At 39.6% G+C, this 16,927-nt stretch overlaps 1 protein-coding gene across 1 annotated transcript; it reads right to left on the bottom strand.

Annotated features, from left to right (window-relative positions):
- Nucleotides 1-26: 26 nt before the first annotated feature.
- Nucleotides 27-1,347, bottom strand: LOC141608106 (rhodanese-like domain-containing protein 10). The gene is made up of 2 exons (XM_074427459.1): nucleotides 596-1,347; nucleotides 27-284 (listed from the first exon to the last, which is right to left on the bottom strand). The coding sequence occupies exons 1-2, from the start codon at nucleotides 1,066-1,068 to the stop codon at nucleotides 86-88; spliced, it is 672 nt and encodes a 223-aa protein (XP_074283560.1). The 5' UTR covers nucleotides 1,069-1,347; the 3' UTR covers nucleotides 27-85.
- Between the last annotated feature and the right edge of the window lie 15,580 nt (nucleotides 1,348-16,927).

Here is a 16,927-nt window from a genome sequence, read left to right as displayed (position 1 = left end):
TATTACGAATAGAGTTAGTCATGTAATTTGCAAGAGCAATTTGCGGTTTGATACCATCAAAATGAATCTCAAATAAACGGTAAAATCAACTAGAGCTGCCTTCTGCTTGTAAGAGTATGAGTAATTTAAGAAAATAATAGGATACGCCACCTATAGTGGCATACTGCAACTTCTCAGGTCCCTCGACTGGAAAATCTCCGTCTTTAGCTCGATTGAATCCTCCAGCCAGCCATCCGAGGTTCACATATCCTGCTTCGTACAGCTTTGAAATCGCAATCACAGACCTGCTCAGAGGAATAACCCAGGTCAGACTATTCTTACAACTACACAAACTTTGTTCTTACTGTCAAAAAAACTCCGTTTTTCAAGTATCTAACCACCAGGAAAATGACCCATAGCAGTATGTGACTCTATGCCTACTGATCGAGGCATCGTTCTCAGGTTTAACCTTTCCATCAATACATTTATGTAACTGTATTGAGATTACTACGAACTGACGAACATATTCGAGTGCGCCTTCAAAACGGGTCATGCATCTATCATATTCTAGTGCTAAGCAAATGAATAAAAAGCAGGAAGAAGAAGGATAGACAACCTTAGGCCTTCGCCACATGATACAAGGAGCATTGTAGTTTTATCAGGAACAACCCCTTGAACCTGAGAAACAAACTCAGAATTGATAGTAGTGAACTTCTGACCAGTCCACAAGCCAATGTACCCAAAATGAACCCACTTCTTGAGTAATGTAATGGGGGAATTGTCATCGTCTTTGATAAAAAGCGGTACATGCAACGACCCAGGCACGTAAGCCTTCTCTCTCTCCCACTCCGGCCTAACGTCCAAGAGGTTAGACCCCTTGGACGTGAGTACTGCTGCTGCTTCTTTTGCTGGTATGGATGGGACCGTTCCGGACTCTATCAATTGCCTTCCAGTGGCTGCTCTTATAGCTGTGTTTATAGTTGGTTTAGTAGCATAGGAATATGAATAGGAATATTTGTTTGGAGATTTAGTGTCAAGTTTTAAGTTTAATGCTGTTAGAGAATGGAAATTTACATGAATTGTTGCCATTTTTTTCAACTCATCATGTTTTCCTCTTATCAACTTATCTATATCGAAATCCAATTATTATTTTTGTTGGATTTTGGGATATTGGATTGGATTGGATTGGACCACATAAAAATTGGATGTTATGGGGTCCATGGACTGATCTATGTGAGATTCTTGATGATAGGATGTAAATTGAATACCCAATCTACCTTGTTTCAGATATTTGAGTTCTATGTTCCTCATCATCTCCCTCCATCTTCATGCTCACATATAACTCTGAACTGTTTCCCTTTCGGAAATATCTTTCACTTTCTTATATTTATAATAAGTGAGACTAACATTGTTAAATTCGTGGTTTTATTTGTTACATCTCTGGACAAATATTATTCTTTTCTCCCACCAAAAAAAAATAAAAAAAAATACGAATGTCATAATTCTGTTATTTCGCACAATTTATGAAATCTTGTACTGTATCGAATATGGACTTGATTTCTAAAACATAGTCTAATTCTCCTAATATCTATACCATACTCACGAGTCAAGAGTCATGGTTTTAAATATCGGTTGAACAACCGATACGTGACCGATTTATGAAGATTATGGCACCTGCATTTTACCCCATTTTGAGGTGATATTGACCATACCTAGGGAAATTAAGCTGCGAAAACTAATATTGCGACCGTAACCAACACCGAGATTTAATATGAATGAACTAACATATTCCAATACTCCATGTGTTGTGATCACTTTTTGTTTTGCAGAATGAGAAGATGAAGTTATATACCCAAATCGATGAAACATGTACTGGTTTTGGTTATCACGGATCATGTAACTACAAATTAGAGCATTCATAATCACTCGTGAGCAAATGACCCTGCTATTTACATTCATGTTAAAAAGGGTAATAATAATGGTAGCGTTTATTCGAGGCATATAATCATTCTCCTAGTGCAAAATGCAAATGCCCTATTTTCTTCCTATCATTGTGTCTTCCCATTCCTTGATTTCTTGATATCATTCCATTTTATTTAGGACAATCTGGGATAACTACAAGGATTCAGATTAACTATAAAGTGGCGGAGTCAAGATTTGAACTCACCGGGGTCGAAAAACTTTAGCCAGGACAAATAATTAATGGTACAAAGGACACTAGAAAAAAATTACAAAAATTTAACTTAAAACTTTGAATTTTCATTTGTCAGCGGGGGCAAGTGCTCTATACAATATATGTGCACTATATAATTAATTCGGTACTTATTGTATCTATGCGCTAACCTAATTTCCCCACATCCCATCAGTAGAGAGATACCTAAGGTATATGTGTTTACTAGAAGACCTAATCTCGAAGACGTCCCTTCAAGCGGTTCATCCCAACCTTTCGTTGTGAATTAGGTACGCTTCCACACTACACTTTACCGAGTAATTTAGTATGAAGCTATGACCTTTAGTCGGATTAAATCTAACGGGCGCCCCTACTAGCCTTCCCCTAGGGCGCTTCACCACTGCTGTCTTATAAATATGTATATCTAGGATAGAGCTGATCAAAAGCGGGCTTGGGCCGAACATGGGCCGGGCCTAGCTGCTAAAAAGTGTCCGGCGGGCCGTATTTCATAGCCCGAGCCCGCTTAGCGGGCCATTTTCCACTGTCCGTACCCGCCCACTTCAAGAGAGCGGGCCGACCCATGGGCCTGACTAAAATAAAATACAAAATTAGTGTTTTTAGTAAAACACGAGTTTGTTATCGTTACATCCTCCTAAATCTTAACAATTATCTTTAAAAGCTTACTCTTAAAAAAGTATACTAATTTTCAAAAGATAAGTTTACTAGATTTTAGAAAAAACACAAGTTTGACAATGTTCTACTACAAACATCAAAAGTTCATTTTTGCTTCGGTATTTGTGCGGCACCGTTAGCGGTTACATACACTCCCGTGTAAATACTTGAAAGGTACTATCTTTATACGACAATCCCGTTAGCATGTCCAATCTCGGAGAATCTTTATATGACAAGTGTAAATACCGACAATCTCCCACTTATACGTATGGCATAAGTATTCATTTGTGCTACCTAATTGATTTAGAGTGTACAAATTGCAAATGAAATGAGCAGAGAACGTCTGAGGATTGAGGGTTTGAGGACTTTTATGAGGTTACTAATAATAGCGGGCCTAGCAGGCCGCCCATGGGCAATTTTGTTTAGTCCAAGCCCGTCCATGTATTTTAGCGGGCCTAGTTTTCTTATCCGTTACCCGTTTAATTTTTTATTTTTCTTGTCCAAGCCCGCTATTTTAGCGGGCCGAACGGGCTGGGCCAAACGGGTCGGCCCGCACTTGATCAGCTCTAATCTAGGACGACTTACTACTATATTTATTAATTAACTAGCTTAATACCCGTGCAAAATGCATGGGGATGTATAGCTTATTTTCAATAAAATGAATTTGTTTTGGTAATTTTTCTACCGAATTAGGTTAAATAAGGTCAATGTGGTCTTATTCGTTGAATGTTGATTGAATCGTTTATGTTAACGCTAAGTATGGAAATTAGAGATGTAAATAAAGATTGACGCAAGAGATTTGGTGACGCGGAAAACCCAATGTGGGAAACGACCGCGGGAAGGGACGGTTGTGGGAAATAATCTGTATACTTCCTTTATGTTCAAGGATTATAACGAATTTTATGAAGATGATACTAGTCATAAAATAAAAAAAAAACATAAACAAAAGTAAAGGATTCAGAAATAACCTTCGGTCCTAGCAAATACGGCCTAAGAACAATATCAAAATAGATATTCGCCTATCATTTGCACCCAAGATGCTCCGAGAAATGTATAAAATGTGTTAAATTGTCATCTAGTGAGGATCGAACCCATGACCTCTTGGTTTGTGTACCCTCACTATGACACATTCAACTTGTTGATATTAAATATAACCGATTACATTTAATTACGAATTAACAGATTAATTCGTCCAAGCTAACATTACATACATTTAATTAAATATAACTTATTATATTTAATTTACGAATTCACAGTTAATTCGTCTCAACTAATATTATTTAATCTTCATTAAATAATTGTCTCATCAACACATTGACTAACTGTTTAGTCATATTAGGCATCAATGTGATCATATTTCTATAACCACATCTCTCAAATACATCCTATAGGTGTGACCTTTAGGGATCAGTTGATCACCGCCATCTGTATGATAATAACGTCAAACTTTCTAGCAAGCCAACCGTTATTAGGTAAACGTTAATCAACTGATTAAATATACGAAGTATACCCTTGTGAACCTATAAGAGATATACAAATGTTATCACACTAATTTGTGGAGGACACAAGCTCCAACAAACTCCCACTTGTCCTCACAAGTGTATGTGCGATAACCGATTCTCATATCTTAAAATTTCTCCCACTCAATGTAAAACAAAGGTCGAATTTTACAAGCGATCATTATCAAGAGTGGTTTCCCCGACTAGAGAGTAACTTAACTGATAAACGAATCATCATTCGAGCATGGCCATGCATTTCAGTTACTACTCCTCGAGTGGCCCTGAGAAATAACTATACCTGATAAGGGTTGGATATTTTCCTCAACTCGAATCCTGCCGAGATGTAAGCACAAAGTATGAAATGACCAGAAAAAATCTACTTAACCTCCGATTACAGACCGTGAGAAAGAAACAAAAGTCACCCAAAAGCGCCTTAATCTCAAGAGAGATCGATAGTCAAAAGAATCGACTCTAGGAACACAATGGATGTCCTATCCACGACCTGGCACCGAATGTTTTTAAACATTTAGGACTCCATTACGTTGTCACAAAAATTTGTCCTACGAGTTATCGTTATAATCTCGCATCTGTGATCGATCAGTCAACCGTTTGACTTATGGCTCGTTGAACCCACCATCAATCGACTGCACAATATAATAGCCGGAGTTATCAGCTCACATTGGCGATTACGGACCAAAACAAATATAATGTAATTCAGTTCACTTTGTGGCGTTCAATGTTGTCAGTACAATCCACATGAAAAACAAAATATTATAATAAAACGATGAAGTTATAAATAGTATATGAAAAAGATAATGTATCAAATCCATAATTAAGTACTACAACTCAGGAACACGTTTAATTCCCAAGGAAATGACGTGCCCTACATGCTTATCATAATTCAACGATTCAGTAGTAGAATCTGCTACAACACACTAAGAGTGAAGACGAACCGGACTAAGATCCGTTTGGAAGCTAGCATCTGCGTAACCGGTTGCGCATAGCTTAGTATCTCCTCCATAAGTCAATACCCAATCCTTAGTCCTCCGTAGGTACCTGGATTCTTTTGGTACCGACTCGTCATACTCAATGCATGTCCCACGTCTGGATGTGTGCATATCATGGCATACATGATTGATCCTATAGCTGATGCATAAGGAACACGATTCATGCGTTCAACCCCTTCAGGCGTCGTGGGTGACTTGAGACTTGCTCAACTGCATCCCACACGTCATTGGAAGGTTCCCCTTCTTGAAGTTGGTTATGCTGAACTTCTCAAGAATCTTATCCAAATAAGACTCCTGACTAAGTGATAACGTCCGTCGTGATCTATCTCGGTAGATACAGATTCCCAAAATGCGCTGTGCCTCACCCAGATCTTTCATCTGGAAATGGTTCTTCAACCATTCTTTAACCGAAGATAGGAGAGGAATGTCATTCCCAATCAAGAGTATGTCATCGACATACAATATCAAGAATACAATCTTGCTCCCACTCGACTTGATATATAGGCATGGTTCTTCGACCGATCGAGTGAAACCATACTCTTTTATCACCTGGTCTAAACGATGATTCCAACTCCGAGAAGCTTGCTTAAGTCCATAAATGGAACGCTTAAGCTTGCATACTTTCTTAGGATGTTCAGGATCTATGAAACCTTTGGGTTGCACCATGTACAACTCTTCCTCCAAATAACCGTTTAAGAAGGCGGTTTTCACATCCATTTGCCAAATTTCATAATCATGAAATGCGGCTATCGCTAAGATTATCCGAATGGAACGTAGCATGACTACAGGTGCAAAAATCTCATTATAATGCAATCCGTGCACTTGAGTGAAACCTTTTGCTACAAGTCGTGCCTTATAGGTATCTGGTTGCGCGTCTAAAGAACGCTTTATTTTGTAAAGCCATTTGCACTGTAGAGGTTTTACCTTATTAGGTAAATCAACTAGATCCCATATGTCATTCTCATACATGGAGTCCATCTCGGATTGCATGGTTTCGAGCCATAGCTTTGAGTCGGAACATGTCATAGCACCTTTATAGGTAACGGGTTCATTACTCTCTAGGAGTAAAACGTCATTCTCCTCGACCATACCAATGTATCTGTCCGGAGGATGAGAGACTCTACCCGACCTCCTAGGTTCCTCAGGAATGTTAACCGTATCATCAGTTGGAGGAACAGCTTCCTCCATCTGTTCTTCGGTTGTTGGTTCTGGAATCTTCGACAGCTAGAAGGTTCTATTACTCGTCTTGTTCTCGAGAAATTCTTTCTCTAAGAACGTCGCACTAGCCGCAACAAAAACTCGATGTTCGGTAGGCGAATAAAAGTAATGACCAAATGTTCCTTTTGGGTAACCTATAAAGTATGTCTTGACCGATCGCGGGCCGAGCTTATCCTCGTGTCTCCACTTGACATAAGCCTCGCAGCCCCAAACCCGAATAAAGGACAAGTTAGGGACCGTTCCCTTCCACATTTCATATGGAGTCTTGTCGACAGCTTTAGACGGACTTTGGTTAAGTATAAGAGCAGCTGACAAAAGAGCAAAACCCCATAATGAATCAGGCACTACGGTGTGACTCATCATGGATCGAACCATATCAAGTAAGGTTCGATTTCTCCGTTCGGACACACCATTCAATTGAGGTGTTCCAGGTGGAGTTAACTGTAGAACGATTCCACAGTCTTTAAGGTGTTGATCAAACTCATTTGAAAGATATTCGCCACCCCGATCTGAACGGAGTGCTTTAATCTTTTTACCCAGTTGGTTCTGTACCCTGTTCTGGTATTCCTTTTTCTCAAAGGACTCACTTTTATTCTTCATTAAGTAGATATATCCGTATCTACTCAAATCGTCCGTGAAAGTGATAAAATATCTATAGCCATCTCTAGCGGTAATTGACATAGGTCCACATACGTCCGTATGTATGAGTCCTAATAGGTCACTAGCGCGCATTCCAACACCTTTGAAGGAAATTCGAGTCATTTTGCCAATGAGACATGATTCACACGTGTTATATGTAGAAAATTCGAATGCGGGAATAGTCCCATTATCGACGAGTTTCTTTATAGGTAGGTTTGATCTTTGTCACCAACCTTTAATTTCTTATCATTCATGTGTAATATTTCCGTGGTTTGATCTAAGATGTAAATTTCATTCATGGAAACTGCTTTGCCATAAATCATTTCATTAAAAGAGAAAATACAGCTATTATCCTTTATTGAAAATGCAAAATCGTCTTTATCAAGTACGGAAATAGAAATACTGTTCTTAGATAAACTGGGTACATAGTAACAGTTATAAAAATAACTCAAAACCACTAGGGAGTTGGATTACGTATGTTCCCTTCGAGACTGCAGCAACTTGTGCTCCATTCCCGACTCGCAGGTCCACATCACCCTTTTCGAGAGGTGTGATGTTCTTTAGGCCCTGCAAATTATTACACAGATGAGAACCACAACCAGTATCTAGTACCCAAGTTCCGAAACTTGCATGGTTAATCTCAATCATATGAATATAAGATGACATACCAACAGGAACGACGCGGCCTGCTTTGATGTCCTCACGGTAGACGGGACAGTTCCTCCTCCAATGTCCAGTCTTGTGACAATGGTAGCACTCTATGTCACCGCCCTTGCTCTTTGCCTTGCCCTATGAGCCACTAGTCTCACCAGGCGCACTCTTACCGTTTCCTGGCTTCTTAAACTTTGGCTTACCTACAGCTAGGTCGCCATGAGCCTTGCCCTTACCTTTACCCTTGTTGGAAATCGTGAGAACATCCTGCTTCATGCTCCCACTCAATTTCATATCCTTCTCGGTCTGTACGAGAAGGGAGTGTAGCTCATGAGGACTCTTTTTCAAGTCATTCATGTAGTAGTTCGCCCTGAAAAGGGCAAAACCATCGTGAAGAGAATGAAGCATTCGGTCAATGACAATGCTCTCACCGATTTTACAATTCAAGTGCCTCCGACTTCTCGACATTCTCAATCATGTGAAGAATGTGTGGGCTAACCGGTTGGCCCTTCTGGAGTTTCGCATCAAAGAAGCGACAGGTATGCTCATATGTAACGATTCTCGGTGCTTTTGAGAACTCGTTAGTGAGCGTAGTGAAAATCTTGTTTGCACTTTGGGCAATGAAGCGTCTCTGCAAATTGGTTTCCATTGCAAAGATGAGTACGTTCTTTATCGCATCCGCTTCCATAACGAAGTCACTATAAGCGAGTGACTCATTGACTCCTGCATTGGGGCCTAGGTTGACCGGTATTGGCTCGATTAAGTACTTGAGCTTACCGTCCGTCGGCAATGGCAAGCATTCCGTAGTCTTTGCCTCCCGATCCGCAAAGTTGGACCCGTCATTTTTCAGACGTGTGAACTGATTCATTTGGTCCATAAAAACTTTAAGCCAGGACGCGCGATCAAGTGTGGCACTAGGCATTGGGATTGCGTTATTTCCAGCCATTTCGTTGTAATAATATTATGAAAATAAACGTCTTCTACACTGCGAGAAGAAGAATAAAAATAATAAGCATGTGCATCGTTTATATTTTTAAGTCTAATGAACTACTGTCATAACGCGAAGACTCAAAACATTTATACAATTGACCTCCCTCAAGAATTATATAAATGATTCCAAGACTCAATTCTCTGTAAATTGATAAGCTAACCTTTTAGCTAATTCTACCGTTAGAATTCTTGGTCGATAAATTTCTGTAAATTCTATCTTTAGTCCATCATAATCACGAGAAACTCTTCGGACTATGATGTTAAGGTAAACTAAGTCAACACAACTACTTACCTAACGTAGAAGGGGTCATATTATGCCTACCGACGAAGAAGGGATTCATAGTAGTTTGCCCTTATAAAGACTAATCTCAATTTCCGTTTTAGAGGAAGATCCCATCAACTTTATTTTAATTCATTTTAAGTGAACTAATATCTAGCATGCGAGAATGAATAAACTAAGGTGATGGCTTAAAGATGGGACATCTTGCATGTCCATGAAAACTAACATACAACCTATATGAGTCAATTTTCATGCATTTTATTAGTAGGTGGTTTGGTTTTAGGCGGAATATGATGCATAAACTAACATGTGAATGAAAAGCAATAAGAATGAAAAAGTAAAAGCAGTAAAAGTCCTAGTGTGGCCTATCCTATCAAAATGAACAATAAATACAAGTTTGGAATCCTCATTGGACTCGAGAAGCTTGTCTTGATGTTCCATCTTGATCCATGTAGCGGGAGTGAGCTCCAATCTCCCATCTTTAGTCTTCTTTTGAAAATTATAATAAATAAAATTTACATAATAAACCTATTTATTACAATCTAATTTCAAAACCCAAAACTAAAAATAAAGGAGATTCGAGATCTCATAATTACATAAAAAATCATGTTTCCTTCATTACGAAAACATAATTTGACTAAGGCCACACTAAGTATTACAATTTACAACCCATTGCAAAAATAAATACGTAAATAAAATTCATTCAATCGATTCATTCAACAAAAGAGAAGCATCAACTAAAAAAAATAAATTAAACATACAAGACATAATTCATTAATTATGTAGATTAATTTTCCAAACCACTTATTTAAATGATCAAATTAAGTGACAATTCCTCAATTAATCACATTAATTTCAATCTTAATTCATATTAAACTTGTAATATGAATTTAATCCAATCATTATTTTAAACCGCTTTAAAATAATTAGGTATCTTTATATGTGAACCTTTTCACTACAAATAATCATACATTAAAATGTATAATTATAATTATTGGCCAAAAACAACAAAAAAATTTTTCCTTTAAAAATTTTTCTAAATAAAAACCGAAAAACCCAATAAAAAAACTTTTCTCGGTTTTACAGCTAAAACCGAATGACAAAAAACAATTTTTTTTTTTTTTATATATATCTGCTGTACGTGAACAGTACAGAAACGAAAAAAAATAAATTCCACGGTTTAAAAAAAACAGGAACCCTAATTCCCCCCGTTTTTTTTCTTTTTGCAGCAAACATGCCCTAAACAAAACATTAAGATGAACAAAAATCGTTTATAGATGCTATTAGAACGAGATTAGCATATGGATTAATGAAACATGATTAACTATATATGGCAAAACTATATAGCAAAAACAAATTTTTATATCATCAACAAGACGATTCCATTTACAGTTTAATTTAATCCGAATTAAATCAAAGCATCTACCAATTCTTCATATAATCATTCTAAGTGATTAAAACAACAATATGAAAAATCAAAATGGAAATATCGCATCAAAAGAAGAACAAAAACACGGCTGCCAAAATTTTCATCTCGGCAAAAATTCAGACGGCAAAAAAAAAAAAAATTTCACGGCTGGAAATTTTTTTCGATCCTTCAAGTTTTATTGTTTAAATTCAATTTTATGAAAATCATCAAAATAAAAATCGTGGCCTTTGCTCTGATACCACTTGTGGGAAATAATCTGTATACTTCCTTTATGTTCAAGGATTATAACGAATTTTATGAAGATGATACTAGTCATAAAATAAAAAAAACATAAACAAAAGTAAAAGATTCAGAAATAACCTTCGGTACTAGCAAATACGGCCTAAGAACAATATCAAAATAGATATTCGCCTATCAGTTGCACCTAAGATGCTCCGAGAAATGCCCTTGATTTTGCTAGAATCGATCCAAAATTTTCTGTAAAATTTAGGGTTTTGTGTTTTTTACTGATGAGAGGAGGCACAAAAAATTGCTTAGGAAAAATTAGGTCAGAATGATAATCATCCCTCTCTCCCTATAAACCGTGTATAAGGAGTTAATTAGGGTAGATTATCTTCTTTTAATTTTCAGCCCATTTGACCGAAATAAGGAGTATATTTCCTTATTTTCGGTTAATCCAAAAATGTATAAAATGTGTTAAATTGTCATTTAGTGAGGATCGAACCCATGACCTCTTGGTTTATGTACCCTCACTATTACCACTATGACACATTCAACTTGTTGATATTAAATATAACCGATTACATTTAATTACGAATTAACAGATTAATTCGTCCAAGCCAACATTACATACATTTAATTAAATATAACTTATTATATTTAATTTACGAATTTCTGATTAATTCGTCTCAACTAATATTATTTAATCTTCATTAAATAATTGTCTCATCAACACATTGACTAACTGTTTAGTCATATTAGGCATCAATGTGATCATATTTCTATAACCACATCTCTCAAACACATCCTATAGGTGTGACCTTTAGGGATCAGTTGATCACCGCCATCTGTATGATAATAACGTCAAACTTTCTAGCAAGCCAACCGTTATTAGGTAAACGTTAATCAACTGATTAAATATACGAAGTATACCCTTGTGAACCTGTAAGAGATTTACAAATGTTATCACACTAATTTGTGGAGGACACAAGCTCCAACAACGGTACCCTTCCAATGATTGCACTAGTTTTTTATATGAGAATGAATACAAGGGAGATGGCACAATAATCTAGCTAGCACAATGTGTTGTGTTTGTATGGTAGTTCTTGAATGATCCTCTCTTCTCCATCTCCTTGGCTATTTATAAGGTATAAACCCTAATCGAATCCTATTCCTTGCACGGCAAGGAATCTTGGTCTTACCGTGCTTCTTTCCATAAACGCTGCCTTGTGTTCTATTCTCCCCGATCTCCCTAAAATCTCCCTGAGATCTCCCTGATGATCTACAACACGCAGGCTTCCTCTGTTCACGGTTCCTTTATAATTACTATGTTACTCGGCCCAATTTGCTAAGTAAGTCTTGATGGACTTATTTTTCCACTAGGCCAATATGCAGAATTTGGCCCAAACAGTTTGCCCCTAATTCCTTGTGAGATACGTCCTGAGGTGTCGAATAAGGAATTACCAATTTCAAATCCCGCGCCGTCTTTTGCACAGCTCCCCAAACACTCATCATTGCCCCTATTCCATCTCCTCGTTTCCCGGACTCTACTTTCCCCTCCTCCTTTAAAGTCCCAACCACTTCACCTACCTCTCTCATTTACTTCAAAATTTAAAACCCTTATTCTCTCTCTTAAATCCTTCCTCTTCTCCTTGCTCTTTCGCCGGATTTCCGCCATTTCCACCGTAGTTGTGCTTCACCAGGTACTTCCTCGTTTCTTTTATCTTTCTTTCTTCCCTTCTTTAATTATGGCCAAAACTCGCCACACCGCCTCAACCTCTACTCCGGCCAACCTAAACCCAGACCCCACCTTTCCATCCCGCAATCTCATCGTTCACCCCCACGACTGCAACTCCTCCCTGACCACCGCTGACATCCCCGCAATCAAAGAAATGCTGGGGCTCGACGATGGGGTTGATATCGCCAATCCTGAACCTGGCCAAAAGGCGGATGCCGTCCGTGCGGGATGGGTCTGCTTTTATCTTTAACCCTTCAGATACGGTCTTCGATTCCCCTTCCCTAAACTCATGCAAGATTTCCTTCGAACCAACAACTTCGCCATGGCCCAAATTGATGCCAATATTTGGAGGGTTCTCCTCTACTCTCTGTCAGCCAGCGAGAATACGAGCAGCACCATTAGCCTTGGTGAGCTGGCTCACATGTATGGGATTCGATCCCTAGGAAGAGGCCAATTTTCCTTCCGCGGTCATGGTGAGACCCCCTTCAGGCATGTGTCGAAGTCAAGGGATGAAAAATGGTTTGAGGAATTCTTATATCTGAGGAAGGCCTCCAGTCAGCCACCTGCCGACTATAGTTTCGAAGACTGGGTCATAACCTTGAGTAAGTAGCTCTTCTGGTCCTGCTTTGTTTCTCCAACACTTACCAGCTTACTTTTTACTTCTGTGTAGGCCCTAGCAACCTCATTCGTCTGGGTGATTCAGCGTCTGCCCGCAACAAATTATTCTGCATCTCTCTCCCTGACAGGAAGTTTCCGGATCTACTACTTGGTTTTTCGCCTGCCTCCTCCTCCAACCCCCAACAATCAGCTCACAACATGTCTTCTGGTAGGTCCCCTGTATTGGTGCGCTTACTGTCTTATCTGACATTCCTGACACCTGACGTCTGGCTGATTGCAGGTGTCAAGGTTGACCCTCTGTAGGCTATCCTTCAGAGTGCTAAGAGAAAGAGGGCCGCTGGGAGCCCTGACGTGCCTTCTGCATCCAAGAGGAGTGCCCCTGCTGCTTCCTTTCAGTCTCCTCCTACCCATTCCATTACCATTCGCCCTGAGCCTTTGGAGGTCAGTCCTCTGTCCCGTCATCCTCCTACCCCTCATGCGAGTCCTGCTGCCACTGCTAGCAGTGGTATCATCGCCCACTTTCCTGATGGGTTTGGGAATGTAGACTAGGTGCTATACTGGCCTGAGATCGACCAGATCCTTTTCCCTTCTCTGGTGGAAGCTTTCACGGAATTCTCCCCTGAAGAGATGGCGGAGAATGACGTGCACAACGCTTTCATGGTGAGTATTCCTCTTCTGCTGCCTGTTCCGAATCTTTACATGCCAAATTTGCTTACTCTTTCTTTTTTGCTAACAGGCTTTCCAGTCAGCCCTTTATAATCGGAAGATGATCAATGAGGTGCAAACCAGTAGTCGGGCTACCAAAGCCAAGAATCAGGAGCTGTTTGGGACCATTGCTTACTTGGAGCAACAACGCTCTGACCTGAGGGAGCGTGTGACAGAGCTGAAGGCTGAGCTGAGTGGAGCCAAGAAGAAGTTGAAGGAGCAGGCTGATCAGCTGACGCGCACATAAGAAGTGTGCAGTACTTTCTCTGATGCTCTCAAGCGCCCTGATGAAAAGATCAGTGAGCTGATCTCCCTTGCCACCAATATTGTTGCTTATGCTACCTGGTGGGGCAAGATCAGCGGGATGCGTGCTGCACTGGCTGAGCCTCTTACCCTGCAGTCCATAGAGGAGGAAGAGAGGCAGTTGGAGACCCTTTACCCTGTTCAGCCTGACTTGAGCGTGCTGATGCCTGAGGTTAGCGAGGTGAACTCTCATGTGTTGATGGAGCAGACTGCTGCTGAGGAAGTTGGTTCTTTCCTAGAGGCTGCTGTTGCTACGGAGGTCACGAGGCTGATGGCACTGAGGACGTGAAACCTGATCCTGTACCTGAAATGGAGGGTCAGCAAGAGAAGGCAGGAGAGGTGCTTGAGAGGGAGGTCATTGACCTAGCCTCAAGTTAAAATTTTTTATTTTTAAACTATCTTTGACTGGTGGTCTGGCACAGTGAGGCGCAGATTTGTAAGAATTTTTAGACATTTTGCTTTGCATTTTATGCCTTGGTGGCGTCTGTTTGAACTCTAGGCCATGCCAGCTTTAGTGGCGTGCTCGGCCGCATTTTGGAATGCGCCTTGCCCAGGTTTGGCAAGTTTTACACATGTCGTGACTTGTTAAATTTATGCTCTTAGCTCAGGTCACTGTTGTGTTAGCCTAATGGCTGATTTCAGATGGTAGTGGTCGTGTCAACTTAGGAGGTCGATTTAGACCAGTCGTGTGAGCCTGAGAAGGCTGATTTAGACTTAGTTAGCTGTCGTGTCAGTCCAATGACTGATTTAGGCGTATGCCGTGTTCTGGATGGAGGTGGTCGTCTCAACCTGTGAGGCTGATTTAGACCAGTCGTGTCAGCCTGAGAAGGCTGATTTAGACTTAGCTAGCTGTCGTGTCAATCCAATGACTGATTTAGGCATGTGCCACATTCTGACTACTTAACCTTGTTCATGACGTAAGGTGTGTTCATCATGTTTAAAGCTAATAGGGGCGTACCTTAGGAAAGTTTATCGTCATTCTAGGACCAGTGGAACGTTGCTGGATTCTGGTAGCTCAGAGATCCCTGCGCTTCATATGTTTGTGTATGCATGCTGGGGCCCTGATTAATTGCGTCGAGTACTCGGTATTGAGAGCTACATTTGGGGGTGTTATCCAGGATAGCTGGGATGAGCTTGAAGCTGTCAGCCAGGCTCCCTTTCGTATGTTCCACAAGCCGTCTGGTGAGGGTGCTTCTATTGGAGAATTTTAGGTTAGGCATGTTGGAGTGCCATGTGCCTTGTCACCCCGCGTTTTGTAGTTGACAGTTCTGCTAGCAACACTTTCAATGTACCATAGATGTTAGAGTGCAGAGTGATGCTTTCAAAGAAGCCCAAAAAAAGAAAAATCTATCAGAGTGATGTGAAGTACCTAACGCTATCTTATGGGGTACCAGAGCAATTGCGGTCCCAGGAAGCTACAGACCACACAACTCTAATAATAGCAGTTTTAAAGTTCAAAGGAACGTAAATAAAAGAAGTGAAATAACATTGGTAGTATGCCTACTACCGTTTTTTTTTCTTTTTTTGGCGTTTTTGGATACAAAACTCTGTACACTAAACTCTACTTGTTATCAAAAGTTATACCTCTTCAAGTGAAGTATGTTCCATGATTTGTGTATGATTTGACCGTCCATGGTCATCAATCTGTACGCCCCATGGCCAACAATGCCTTCAATCTGGTATGGTCCTTCCCATTTATAGGTTGATCTGCCTGCCTTGCGATTCTTGGTGTTTTGGAACACTTCGCGGAGAACCAGGTCTCTGTGGACACGGGGGGCCCACGGAGGCACTTGGGAAACAAGCGTTTGCATTTGTGGAGTCGCCACCAATTTATTGTGGAAAATTGGAAACCGTTCGAATGCTTCGCGTCCTGTCAAGACACAAAGTAGTAACATAGACATTAAGAACTCGTTAGCCTTAGCTTTATATGTCTAGAATGACTCTCGTGGATGCCAATGAACACGGATGTTCACAGAGATCTGGAGTAAGGGATGAGGGTACGTATTAGGAAGTCCTTTTAATGAACACTTAATCCCGCCCGCCTCGATAGCGTCCTCTACTAATGATTAGGGAAATCGTTTGTACTCGATATGCTGTCGATTATATGCATGCAATGCAACATCCACAGATTAATCCTAACATGTGAAAATTAACTAAGTCAGTGAACATGTAATTTAGCACTCATTAATGTCGAAGTAGGGTTTAGAATTTATTACATGTGAAAATAAGAAAATAAATCATCCAATATAATAAATAAATACAATTACGATAATTAAAATTAATAAATTACAATGATTTAATTGATTTACGTTAAAAATATATTTAAGACGAATAATTTGAGAAAAATAAGAAAATAAATTAGGTTAGAAAATACGGACAGATTAAAGGTGATATTAGGGGTAATTGTCGATTAATATGTAAACTAATGAATTAGGTCAAAGCAAGAACGGAAGTTCAGAGACAGAAGTCAAACCGGGAACAGGCGCAGCAATGCTGCGTCTCTTGGAAGAGGCGCAGTGGTCACTGCCTCTGTCCTGAGGTGAGTTCTGGCTGTGAAGTCAGAACTCCGAATTGTTAATGTTCGTTGGTGGATTTAATGTTCGATTATTAATATTTGACTCGGATAAAAGTGATTTAGCATATTATTTACATATGAAATTGGTCATAAAAGCGATAAAAACGACTTAAAACGAATTAGAATGAATTAAAGACGGGTTACAAGCTAACTACAAATTAATTACGAATTAATTAGGGTTAAACTATATTAATTGAAAGACGTGTCAAACTGAAAATAAACAACGAAAGTATGT

Source organism: Silene latifolia, chromosome 1 (genome assembly GCF_048544455.1).
Source record: "Silene latifolia isolate original U9 population chromosome 1, ASM4854445v1, whole genome shotgun sequence".
Taxonomy (NCBI): Eukaryota; Viridiplantae; Streptophyta; class Magnoliopsida; order Caryophyllales; family Caryophyllaceae; genus Silene; species Silene latifolia.
Note: the sequence above shows the minus strand (reverse complement) of the source record. Positions and strands in the feature narration are given on the sequence as shown.